Here is a 13,808-nt window from a genome sequence, read left to right as displayed (position 1 = left end):
ATCTGCTCTCTTGACTGAAGCCTCAGCTGCCCTTAATTCCTCAATCTCATAAAGAAGGGTTCGATGAGGGACTAGAAGGACCCAGGGAAAGTGGTGAGCTAGCTTCGCTGGCATCGAAATGGGCCTGGCCAAAGTACCATAATGCTTATCTATAAGAGCCTGGTCATGGACAAATTTTGTCACGAATCAAAAAGTAATAACTAGACTTGGACACTGCTGGGATTGGGAATGATTGATCCGGCCTGAGTCTGAATCTGTGGTGAGAAGTCCCCAGGAGAGTCACCAGCAAGTCTAAAAGTGTCTATTACTATGTCCATACAGAATGGTAATCATTAGGAAGTAAAACTAAATATGTCAATTAAGTTGCTGGTCGAAGGAGAGGAGTAACACACCTTTAGGGCTGCTTTTTCTTCATGGGCTGCAGGTAACTGGGAAGTCTAGAAAATCATTTTTCATTGCGCTTCCCGTGGGGAGGCTGGATTGTGGTCGTGGTGAGAGAAGAAAAAGAGCAGATTCAGGGAGACAGGGGAATGAAGGAGACTGAGAAAAGAGATGGTCCTCCTCCACCCAGATCCCCTATCTTCCAGTATATAGGCGTTACACCCACCAACTGCCCCCGGTGCTGTGTAATCCCATCAATGGCCAAGACCCAGAGACTATAAAACCCTGCTCCTGAAAGAAAACACGCAGTCTCCTGCCTCCGTGTCTGGCTTTCTCACTGGTGCCTTTTGGAGGAGGGTGTGTTGAGTTTCCCTCCCAACCCCGAGCAGAGCCCTGGCAGCTCAAGACCTCTGGTTCGAGCCACAGCCATGTTTAAGACCACTCTCCACAAGTTCGGATGAGCCTCACGCATGAAGGTACCGGCAGAGGAACCCAAGTGTGCAGGACCTGGGGCTGAGATCTCCAAGCTGCTCGTATTGGGACTGGGCCTCCTCCACCCAGATCTCCCATCTTCCAGTATGTAGGCGTGACACCCACCAACTGTTCCCGGTGCCGTGTAATCCCATCAATGGCCAAGACCCAAAGACTATAAAACCGTGCTCTGGGGAGTGCACGGCCACACAAAATTTTTTTATCTAGTCTTAATCTGGAAAAACTGGCAGGCTACCAGAAGTATCCTGCCCAAACCACAGAGTCTGGCAAACTCCCCATGGTGTATTCAATATGCCAAAAACCAGTAACAATCATGGTTCTCTTTCTCCTGACCCTGAAAGAGCCTCAAATGTGGTACTTCTTAAAATCTCAGGGATAGGAAGAAGGAGACATTACTGGGGCCTGCTTGAGTCAATCGATGAACAACAGGATGACAACGAGACAGTGAGAGAAGAAGAGACACAGAGTTAGAGGACACGGCTGCGACTTAAAGAGAAGGCTGAGAGCTGAGAGTAAGAGTGGCTGGGGAGATTGGAGAGGAGTCACAGAGAGCATTGGGGAGCGAGTTAGAGAGAGGGTTGGATAGAGCTGGGAGACAAGAGACTGAATAAACTGCAAGTAATCAGCAACCAGCCTGGTCCTCATTCTACTTTCATTGGTCCAAAGCAACAACTGTCCAGGGCGGAGAAGTGGCCCAAGAGCACCAAATGTGGACAGAGAGGGAGAGCTACCAGGACAGACCGGGAACATCTGTTAACGGGTAAATCCTGTTCAAAATCCCACTTCTCATAAGTTCCCCCAGGCCCCCCTGGAGTGACTCCTGAGTGCAGAGTCAGGAGTAGTCCAGAGTACTTCTGGCTGTGATCCGAAAACAAAAACACAAAAAAGTGAACTGTGGGGGGGGGGGGGCTGGAGCGATAGCACAGTGGGGAGGGTGTTTACCTTGGACACGACCAACCCAGCTTTGATTCCCAGCATCCCCAATGGTCCCCCAAGAACCGCCAGGAGTAATTCCTGAATGCATGAGCCAAGAATGACCCTTGTGCATCACTGCGGGTGATCCAAAAAGAAAAAAAAAATGAAAGTGAATTGTGTAGTTAATCAGAAAAAAGAACACAACTATCTCGACTTAGTAAAGAAGCATTTTTATGATGGCTACAGGGAAAGCACAGACCACGAGTTGCTTGTCTGGCACATAGCTGACCGAGGTTCAATCTCTACCACCTCACAGGGTCCCCAAACCTAGCATTATCAATGAGAACAGAGCCGAGATAAACTCTAATCTCCATTGGGTGTAGTCAACCAAAAATAAATCAATTAATTTAGGTGCCACAGCTATAGTCTGGTAGGGTACTGGACTTGTACTCGGCTGACCTGTATACCCCGGCACAACACTGAGTACCATTTGTTACTTTTGGCAGCAACCACAGGGTATGACCATATATATGTGTGTGTGTATATATATATATACACACACATATATACATATACACATATATATGTATATATACACATATATGTGTGTGTGTTTGTGTATGTGTGTATATCTATATCTACATATATATATATATATATATATATGTAATTTGTTCACTAGTCAACCTTCATCAACCAGTTTTGTAGAATGCAGGTTTGGATTTTGCTAAAGGTGGCAGAAATTTGAGCTTACCTGAGAGGTGCTTGGAGGAATCCTGCTTTGTACAGGAGAGTGTATCATGGTAGACTGCTTGCAAGGACAGGTCTTGCATTCCTGGCCTATCTCTGACTGCAGGAATTCAAATTCTATATAAATAATGTGAACCTTGTGAGAAAGTTACAGCAGGGGGCAGGGCTGAGGCACAGCTGGTAGATAGAGGTCAGGACAGGGTTGCTGGCTCCTGGTGCAAACTTGAGCCAGAAGTACAGGCTGCAATTTCAAAGGCTATCAGCGGCACGAAAGAGCTGAGAGTGAGTGGCAGGGCATTTGTCATGAACGCAAAAGACTTAGCTTCACAACCTGAATTGCCAAGGAGTGATCCCGGGGAACTGCTGGGTTTGGCAAAATCCCGCATAGTCAATCCTCCTGCCTAAATAAAGGCAATGAGGAGTTAACTGTCAACAGAAGAGGTGCAAAATCTAGTAATATGTTCTGAACGGTCAGTCCTCTGGGTTTGTTGTTTCAGTTTTGGGACCACATCCAGAAATGCTCAGAGCTTACAGGTCAGGTTTTCAGGCTATGGTTTACCTATGGGTACGTGAATTTATAAAAGAAAAAGTGGATGAAAAATTAGAGGATGAAAAATTGTTCTTGGAGCCAGAGTGATAGTACAGTTGGCAGGGCATATGTTCGGTCCCCGACATCACATACAGTCCCCCAAGCACTCCCAGGAGTGACACTGATATTTGTGATTGAGGGGTGGTTTTTGTACCCTTTTACTTAGTTCCTATTTAATCAGATTTCCCCTGGATTCCATCATCAAGACCCATTATTTACAGGGACTAGAGCAATAGCACAGAGGGTAGGGCGCTTTCCTTGCATGTGGCTGACCCAGGTTCGATTCCCAGCATCCCATATGGTCCCCCAAGCACAGCCAGGAGTGATTCCTGAGTGCAAAGCCAGGAGTATCCCCTGAGCATCTCTGGGTGTTACCAAAAAAAAGGACCAATTTTTTACAGGTTAACATACAAATCAAGTCCAAATGCTGGGACACTGGCATAGGAAATAGTAATCATTACTATTATCATTATGGTTTGCTATATAAGGAAACTCAGGAGGTTAATTCAGGTTCACCAGGAGCCCAGACGTTAGTAGGCATATGAAAATATACAGTGGCAAGAAATCTTAAGAGTTTACAGAATGGGAAGATCTTTGCGTTTCCCTGAATTGCAATCATCAGCAATTCCCTTTCCCTCATAGTACTGAAGACACCAGTTTAATTTGAACTTGAGAAGTGTAACGTAAAGAATGAACTAGGAGTGTATATTTAAGACATCAAAAGGTTGAAACAGAGTGTTTGCCACAAGATCCCCCAAGCACCACACTTCAAGAGTAATTCCTGAGTGCATATTCAGGAGAAACCCCTGAGCATCACCCAGGTGGGACACAAAAATGGAAAAAAAATGGTCAAAGGGCAAGCCGTGAGGAACCCAGAGATAATGGAGGCATTGTGTATCCCACCCAAGGGCTGGGGGAGATTGAATGATGCATTCAAGGTAAATTGAAATTCAGATTTTAGGGACTGCTGGGAGTTTGTCTTGCAGGGGATGACAGGATATAATCCCTTTCCCTCCCAGGCCCACCTGGAGTTATCCTGCCTGGGGAGCCAGAAGTAACTCCATTTCTCGTTGTGCCTTATCCCCACCCCTACAAAAAAGTACTTGTTTGTGTATTGAACAGAAAGCGCTAGTCAGGGGTATCAGGTTTATAAATTACAGATGTGAGCGATTTCAGTGATCCCTGCGATCAAGGCTTTCTCTGCCTGTAGATGGTTTTTCTGGGCTCACCTCCAGTATCACATGGTCCCCTGGTACCACAGGGAGTAATCAGCTACCTCGGAAGCACCGGGAAACTTAGAATTTGCATCTTTGGGGAGGGAGACATAGTCAACAGTGCTCAGGGCTTATTTATTCCTGCCTTTGCACTCAGGAGTCACTCCTCTGGGGCCAGGGTTGAGGGCTCCTAACGTCCTAAGGTCCAGCAAATCCTAATGGTTTGGAGGGAATTGATGTAGGCATGCAGGAAAGCTCCCAAGGTAAAGGCAGTAAATTTCCCAGGAATAGCTCTGAAGTTGTGAAGGCCAACCTTGAAGAAAACAGAAACTAAGGCCTGATCACACCCTAACCTATGGCCAGTAACAGACCCAGAGAAGCTCCTGCAGAAACAAAAAGCCAGGAAAGGAATTTCAAAGATCATCACCACTCTCAACCTGCCTAGGCAACCTCCTTAGCAACGGGACTTTGACCTAGGTAAAAGCCTAGATTGGATTCCCTTCTGTTCCAGGGAGACCGCTCATTGGCTTTCCCAGACATTTGCGGGAGCAGGGCAATTGGATGTTCCCCGAGTGTGGGAACCAAAGTCGGACTCCAGAAGGATGTGGGGTCCCCCAACACTGCTTCCGACCCCCTCACTCAAATAATATAGTCAGATCAGAAGGTGTGGACCAGGCGGGGTGGGGTGGGGGTTGGGGGATGACCCCAGACCTCAATGGTGCTGCTTCATTCTCGAGGGGTCCGTGTGCCAAGAGGAGTCACCTCTGATGGATTCAACTCTCTTACACCCGCAAAGTAAGACAGGGGGTGAGAGAGTCCAGCATCTTCCGACCCTGGCCGCGTCTGACTGGGCCTTGGTCAGGGAGTAAACTGGGGATCTGTGTCCGGGTGTCCCTGCTGCCTGGGGCTTGCCCCACTCACTCTATGTGTGGAAGGATACCCAGTTACCAGTGCTCCAGAGCCACCTACCCGAGAGCGAACAGGGTGACACAGGATAGGCTTGCTTTCCCGCAGTACGATGTGTCCAACCAACTCAGTTCTAAAGGTCTCCAGACCCCACTTCCACATATCACAGTGCCCCGCATTGCTGAGGGTGCCATCATCCGTCCTGAGTTTTGAGGTTCTTATACACAGGAGAAGTCCCATTTCTTCTGTTCTCCGTGGAGGAGGGTGGCAGAAGCCAGATTCAACTCCAGCATCTCCAGATGTCTGGGGTGAAGGTAACAGCAATCAGAGAAACTAGGGTGTGTTAAGGAGAATTTTAATTAACATACGTGGGGAGAGGATCACACCAGCATTGCTCAGGGATTCCTGCTGCTGGGACTCTTGGGGCCGAGCGAGATAACCATGAAAAAAACTGCCTTTCTTCGAACACTCTTGAACTTATTCGCCAATGTGGCTTGGCACATGCCTCAGGCAACCGCAAGCGAACGTCCAAGCTGGCAAAACAATGCAGAGAAGCATCAAGGATGACCTCAAAGACAGGAGAACAGCGATGCTGGTAGATGTGGCAGAAGCTGGGAAAAGGTTTTGTAATGCCCGCCTGTCCTTCACCAACTACAAGACCAAGATCACTCCCCTCCGACATCCTGATGGATCTATCACATCATCCAGAAGGGAAATGGAGAAGATTATTCATGACTTCTTCTCAGATCTCTTTAATAGCCATGTCCACCTGCCCGCATACCACATTCTGCACCATGGATATATCATTCCGAATGTTCTCCCTTCAAAATTCAACATGCCATCTCGTCGGTAAAGAAACAAAGAACACCTGGCCCAGACGAGATCAGACCTGAACACTTGAAGAACTTACCATCAGTACTCATCAATACACTGGCTCGGCTCTTCACATGCTGTCTGAATGCAAGGTTCCATCCCAATGTAAAACCAGCAAGACCGTACTACTATACAAGAAGGAAGGCATCCACGACATTGGCAACTATTGCCCAATCTGCCTATTGTCTCTCATCTACAATCTGTTCACTCGAGTCATCCTGAATAGGATTAGCAGAATACTAGATGAAGAACAACCATGTGAACAAGGTGGGTTCCGAAAAGGATTCAGTACCATCTACAATATCCACACGATTACTAAGCTCATTGAGGTTTCTCAGGAGTTCAAGATGCCACTCTGTCTAACGTTCATTGATTTAAAGAAGGCCTTTTTCTTCTGTTGAGATGGAAGCGGTCATAGAAGCCCTAGCCAATCAGGGTGTACAAACTCAATACATCAGGATCCTCCGTGAGCTCTATTACGAATTCACTATGAGGATCTGACCACTCTACAAAGAAGTAATTATCCATGTCAAGAGAGGGGTTCGGAAGGGTGATACCATTTCACCAAAACTCTTCAGTGCCGCCCTTGAGAACATCATGCGACAAATGGAATGGGAAGGAATGGGAGAGAAGATAGATGGTCGGCAACTATACCACCTCTGCTTTGCTGATGACATCATTCTAATAACACCCAACATCAGCCAAGAGGCAAAAATGATGACCTACTTCGACCGTGAGTGTGGAAAGTTCGGCCTACAGCTGAATTACAAAGCATCACAATTATGAAGACAATGTTTATTACAAACAGCCTCGTTTCTGATCCTCCATTCGCTTTCAATGGAACCACCATCTCCGAATGCAAGTTATATATACCTAGTTTGAGAAAGAAACATGATGAATGACCTGGCACCTGATTTCGCAGGTGGATGAGTGTCTTGGAATGCCTTCAAGAGCGTTTAAGAAATAACTAAGAGGACAAAGAACCTCCAGCTTCGAGCACATGTCTTCAATTCCACTGTTCTTCCTGCATTAACATATGCCTTAAAGACCTGGGCCCTATGAAAACAGGATGAGAACGCTACTTGGGTCTTTCAAAGAGGAATCGAAACAGCTATGCTTGGAATATCACGCATCACTCAAATGAGAGATAGAATCCGGAGTTCTGATCTCCGTCAAGGGTCAAGAATCAGGGACGCTGTCTGATCTTCTAAGCCATCAAAAATCAGATGGGCTGGACACGAAATGAGGTTTACAGACAACCACTGGCCTAGACCCATTACTGACTGAATTCCACGGGATGTCAAAAGACTGCTTGGACGCCCACCTACAAGATGTTCAGACTTCTTCCTCAAGACCCTCAAAAATCGGTTTGAGGCTCTCCATGTTCCTAGAACAAACAGATGCCATTGGGCTACACTAGCATGCAACAGGCATGCATGGAGACGTTACTGACACCCACTTGAAAAAATCGATGAATAAAGGGAGATCAATTGATATATTTTTCAGGTTTTAGATTTACTGCTTTTGTGCAGCAACATGGTTGAAACTGGAAGATACTGTCTTCAGTGAAGTTAGCCAGAAAAAGAAACAAAAACAGGATGCTGTTCACTCATCTGTGGAATACCGAACACTGGATATGGAAATGTAATGTAAAGTGGCTGCTTAAATCATCCCTAATTCCCGTGTTTAGAGAGAAGCCGGACAAAGAAGGAAAGAAATTTGGGGAGGAAGAGACCCAGAAGTTTACAGGGATCAGGGATTCATTTATGCCAGTGACATGCGTGAGGAGTGTAGCCATTTACCCAAAACACAGATGCAACACAACTAAAACAAGAGATCTAAGCTGTAACCACTGAAACCTAGTCATGTGCTTTTCCGGATGACAGGCGGGGGCAGAGTGGGCACCTGGGTGGGGAGGGAATACGGGAACACGGGTTGAGGGAAGCTGATGAAGGAATTGGTGTTCAATGATTGTACACCTAAATACAACTATCAATAACATTGGAAATACTGGCATTTTAATGAAAACTTTAAAAAACAATACAATAAAATAAATTTCCAGATTTCAGCACCCACTGAGGTTAAAGACCCTCTAGTCCCAGCATTAGACTCTGATATTTTTCCTCTGATGGTGAGGCCATAGATGTGGTTGTGGTGATGGAGCCGGAGCCCACCCTTCAAGTCGCATGCTCGGTCCACTGAGCACTCCAATGGCATAATAGTTTCAACAAGAGAATCTTACAGCACACTTGTATGCAATACCCCTGTTCCCTAAAGAAATTCCTGTAATGCCACATCCTAAACTTGTGATTTGAGTTCTGAACTCAAACAAAATGCACAATGAGAATTAGTCCAATGTTGAATGGAATGCAGTTGAATGACCAAGCAGTTGGAGGACATCTGCATAGTTCGCACAGTCCAAGCAAGCCTACAGAAAGGGAAAATCTGCGGGAAGTGTTGCTGGGAGGAGCTCGGCAATCACCCAAAACATCCTTTTGGGTTTTGTTTTTAATCAGACCCAGTGATGCTTGGGATACCATAGGGGAAGCTGGACATCGAAGTTAGGGGGCATCTGTAAGGCGAGAACAGCAGTGATGCACTGCTGTTCTGGTCCTAATTACATTCACTCTGGGCTCCCAGTCAGAATTTAACATACACACAATAAAACATTTTTTGGTGCGTACAAGCGTACAGTAGATAGGCATTTGCCTAGCATGAGGCTGACAAGGTTTGATCCTTGAACACTGCTAAAAGCAACTTTCGAGAACCACCAGAAATAACTGCTGAGCATCCCCAGGCCCCATAACAAAAGAAAACTCAATTTCTTCCCATATTCAAAAACCCATGACAATGATCCAAAGGCAAAGATATGGATGGTGTCAGATTGACTGAGCGGGGTCCAGAAAGGGTGCCCGACCCTTTAGTTGTACAGTCTGGCCAGTTATACAACTGGGAAAACAAGAGCCTTGAAACACATGGACTACTTGACATACCTGGCAGATAGGGAAGAATCACAACAAAATCAAGAAAGCAAAGCACTGGATTTCTCGGTAATGAACAGCTCCGGGGAGAAGACACCCCTACCCCATGCCACACCCACACACTACATGTTCTAGGGATGAGAAGGGGACGCTCAATGTCCAATGAGCAATGAAAAGATGTTGTGGACTGGAGGACTCCTGGGTTGGCCACATGCAAGGTACACATCCTACTTGCTCTACTATTACTCTAGCTATTTCTAAATAAATGGGAGAAAACGGGGGAAAATGGGAGAGCACTTATAAAGCTTTCAGGTTTAAGTATCGGTCATACAATGAAACACCCATCCCTTCACCTTGCCCATTTTCCATCACTAAAAACCCAAGTATAACGCCACTCCACAGCCTTCCTCTACCTGTGGGGCAGATAATTTCCACATTCTTCTCTCTACTTTGATTACATGCAATATTTTGACACAGACCCACCATTATTATTTGGGATTTTACTCCGGCACTTAGATCTGGTGAAAACGCAACAGTAGACAATTATTTTTCGATTGCTGGTTATAAATAACATATGACTTTGGAATTCTGAAACTTTAACAACTAAATCTGGAGGGATTTCTGCAAAAACCTGCTGGGTTCCGAGATTTGTTCCTGAGTCTCTGGGATTATGGCCATTACACAGCTTTATCACGAGCCAGAGAGGTGGTTCGTGGGAATGACTTAGGCTCTTGTTGGGGTGGGGAGGAATTGGCCATCTCCACACCCATCCTGCGAGGCCCCATGTATCTTCTTGAGTGTGGGCCCAAACCTGACTTTCCAAAGGCCTTTGGCAGATGGAGGCCACCGAGCTGCCAAGGGGGAGCAGTTAGGGGGACAGCACCAATTCCCCCTGGGGTGGACATGGGACAGTAACCTACTGCAGGGTCCAGATGCATTTCTACTGAAAGGCACTGGGTTTCGAGATTTGTCTCTGAATCTCTGGGATCATGGCCATTACTCACCTTGATCACAAGCCATAGAGGTCAATCATAGGTGCCAGACAACTCGGGGTTTCATTGGGGTGGGGCGGAAAGGGCCGGCTCCACCACCATCCCATTAGGCCCTGGATGTCTCCTCACTGCAGTCCCAAACATAACTGTCCAGAAGCCCTCAAAGATGGCGGCCACTGAACCGCCAGGCACGAAACCTATTCCCACCTGAAATACCCAGCTTTGGTAACCTACTGTGGGAACAGAACACATTTCTGCTGAAAGCCGCTGGGTTCCGAAATTAGTTTCTGAGACTCTGGGATTATGGCCATTAAACAGAGTGATCAAGAGCCAGAGAGTTCGTACATGGGCAGCGACTCGGGGTCTCATTGAGGTGGGTAGGAAAGTGCAGCGCCCAGCCCAATCCCATGAGGCCTTGCATGTCTTGTCACTGCAGGCCAAAACCTGTCTGTCCAATGGCCTCTGGAAGATGCTGGCCACAAAGCCACCAAGTGCGATCAGGCAGAGACACACACCGTTTCCCCCTTGTGGTGGTCTGTCGCCAGTAGCTCATTGCGGGTATGGGGCGCATCTCTGCAAAAAGCTGCTTGGTCCCAAGATTTGTCTCTGGGATCATAGCCTTTAAGAGGTTTGATCAGGAACCAGAGAGACCTTGCCTCCAATTATATAGCTGAGCAGGAAATGGTTTGTTGGTGTGTCTTGCACATACCTAACTTTGGCTGTTTACTTTCTTGGAAGACTTTGCCCAAAGGTTTTGGAGTCTGGCCAAAGGCACAGCAGCAATTTTGGAGTATCTGGAAGTCTGATGGTGCAATCAGGCTGCTGATGCAGTCGCCTTACAGGCACAGATTGACCTGCTGGCGGTACCATACTCCTGGGTTGTAGAAATTCTATATATGAGGAAAAAACACCAATAGTGGGGTTGGAATCACTGTGAAGCGACTAGGATGCTAGCCTTGCTGACCCTAGTCAAACCTCCCCATCCGATAGGTACCCAGCAGCACCACAGAATAATGCACAACCAGAAGTAAACCTTGTGCATCAAAGAATCCCTTCCAACTCCCCTGAATAAAAGCAGCTATTAAAATTAATCCAAAGAGGGGCTGAAGTGATAGCAGAGTGGGTAAGAGGTTTGACTTGCACGTGACCAACCCGGTTTCGAATCCCAGAAACAATATGGTCCCCTGAGCTTTACCAGGAGTAATTCCTGAGTGTATAAGTCAGGAGAAACCCATGTGAAACGCGGAGTGTGACACAAAAAGCAAAAAATATATATATATAATCCAAAGAGTAAATTTTCAAGGCATATACCTCTCACTTGTCTAAACACGCCCCAAAGTGCGAAACCCAGCACTGAAGCCAATGAAAATGACTGACGGCAAAAGTGCCCTTTCCTTTGGGGCTGCCAGTGAACATATCTGGAGTTTCAATAAGTGTTATGTCCAGTCCAAAGACTCCAAACAGGGTCCTTCACAGTCTCCAGTAGGGAGGAACGAGATGACCAAGACCCCCACTCTTTGCAGGCTCCTCACACCAAGGCCTGAAGTCCATGTGCCCAACCTCCAGTGCCGTCTTGGACCTGGATCGATGGTGGCTGCAGGGGCCCTCAGGATAATGCACCCTCACCCATGACACCTGAGCCACAGAACAGCACACAATGCACCCCTCAAAAGCTCCACATCCACTAAAGCCTGGATATCCAGAACAAGTAAGGACCAAGCGTGAATGCACCATACAAGCTGGCTTGACCTATGCTCAAGTTGCCAAACCAGGATTTGCAGGGTGCTCAAGCATCCAAATCCTAACAGGAAATACTGAAGAATGAAGGATTACCTATTTTTCCATTTTCATAGTATTCAATGCTGCATCTTGGTTGATTTCTGCCATAATTCCCGCTAAACCAGTCCCTCTGGGCCAAGCCAGAAGCATAGCAAACAATAACCGAGTAGTGAGCCATGACAGCTCTGAGCAGGAGGGTATTTCTGTACCTGTTTATTGAGTCACCTTCCTCCTTATTTTCATCACCATGGCCCATTATTTACAAGTTAACACACAAGCAATTCCAAGCACAAGAATACTGGCATAGGTGCAGCCCGAGTGAAATTCAGGTTTCAGCAAAGGACTTCCCACATTCCTTACATATATACGGTTTCTCTCCAGTGTGAATTCTCCTATGTACACAAGGTTTCAGGCTTCAGCAAAGGACTTCCCACATTCCTTACATACATTGTGGTTTCTCTCCAGTGTGAATTCTCCTATGTACACTAAGTCTTGAGGCCAAAGCAAAGGCCTTTCCACATTCCTTACATATATACGGTTTCTCTCCAGTGTGAATTCTCCTATGTACATTAAGGCTTGAGGCTGTAGCAAAGGCCTTCCCACATTCCTTACACATATACGGTTTCTCTCCAGTGTGAATTCTCTTATGTATAGTAAGTCTTGAAGCTCTAACAAAGGCCTTTCCACATTCCGTACATATATAAGATTTCTCTCCAGTGTGAATTCTCCTATGTACATTAAGGCTTGAGGCTTTCGAAAAAGCCTTCCCACATTCCTTACATATATGCGGTTTCTCTCCAGTGTGAATTCTCCTATGTACACGAAGGCTTTAGGCTTCAGCAAAGGACTTCCCACATTCCTTACATATATACGGTTTCTCTCCAGTGTGTATTCTCCTATGTACATTAAGGCTTGAGGCTGTAGCAAAGGCCTTTCCACATTCCTTACATATATAAGGTTTATCTCCAGTGTGAATTCTCCTATGTACATTAAGGCTTGAGGCTGTAGCAAAGGCCTTCCCACATTCCTTACATATATATGGTTTCTCTCCAGTGTGAATTCTCCTATGTACATGAAGGTTTGAGGCTCCAGCAAAGGCCTTGCCACATTCCTTACATATATACGGTTCCTCTCCAGTGTGAATTCTCCTATGTACATGAAGGCTTGATGCTGTAGCAAAGGCCTTTCCACATTCCTTACATATATACGGATTCTCTCCAGTGTGAATTCTCCGATGTACACTAAGTCTTGAGGCTACAGCAAAGGCCCTTCCACATTCCTCACATATATATGGTTTCACTCCAGTGTGAATTTTCCTATGTACATTAAGTCTTGAGGCTACAGCAAAGGCCTTTCCACATTCCTCACATATATAAGCTTTCTCTCCAGTGTGAATTCTCCTATGTACACGAAGGCTTGAGGCTTCAGCAAAGGACTTCCCACATTCCTTACATATATATGGTTTCTCTCCAGTGTGTATTCTCCTATGTACATTAAGGCTTGAGCCTGTAGCAAAGGCCTTTCCACATTCCTCACATATATAAGGTTTCTCTCCAGTGTGAATTCTCCTATGTACAGTAAGTCTTGAAGCGCTAGCAAAGACCTTTCCACATTCCTTACATATATACAGTTTCTCTCCAGTGTGAATTCTTCTATGTCCACTAAGATTTGAGGCTTTCGCAAAGGCCTTCCCACATTCCTTACATATATACAGTTTCTCTCCAGTGTGAATACTTCTATGTACACTGAGGCCTGAGGATCGAATAAAGTTATCAGCACACTCCTGACATATATAAGGATTCCCTCCACTATGAGTTTTCATAGGTCTATTAAGACTAGAGGTCTGAAAAAAGGCCTTCCCACATGTCTGACATTCATGAGGTTTCTCTCTTGTATGAATTCTCCTATGCATAATAAGATGTGATGATTGATTGAA

At 46.0% G+C, this 13,808-nt stretch overlaps 1 protein-coding gene across 1 annotated transcript; it reads right to left on the bottom strand.

The window, feature by feature from the left end:
- Positions 1–12,332: 12,332 nt before the first annotated feature.
- Positions 12,333–13,598, bottom strand: LOC130022442 (zinc finger protein 420-like; the record flags this gene model as incomplete). The annotated part of the gene is given in 1 exon segment (XM_056113212.1): positions 12,333–13,598. A coding segment is annotated over 1 exon segment (1,266 nt), but the record flags the coding sequence as incomplete, so codon positions are not given.
- Positions 13,599–13,808: the final 210 nt, after the last annotated feature.

The sequence above is a fragment of the Sorex fumeus genome, unplaced genomic scaffold (assembly GCF_029834395.1).
Source record: "Sorex fumeus unplaced genomic scaffold, SorFum_2.1 ptg000019l, whole genome shotgun sequence".
In the NCBI taxonomy this organism is placed as follows: domain Eukaryota; kingdom Metazoa; phylum Chordata; class Mammalia; order Eulipotyphla; family Soricidae; genus Sorex; species Sorex fumeus.
This window is presented reverse-complemented; position numbering and strand designations above follow the sequence as displayed.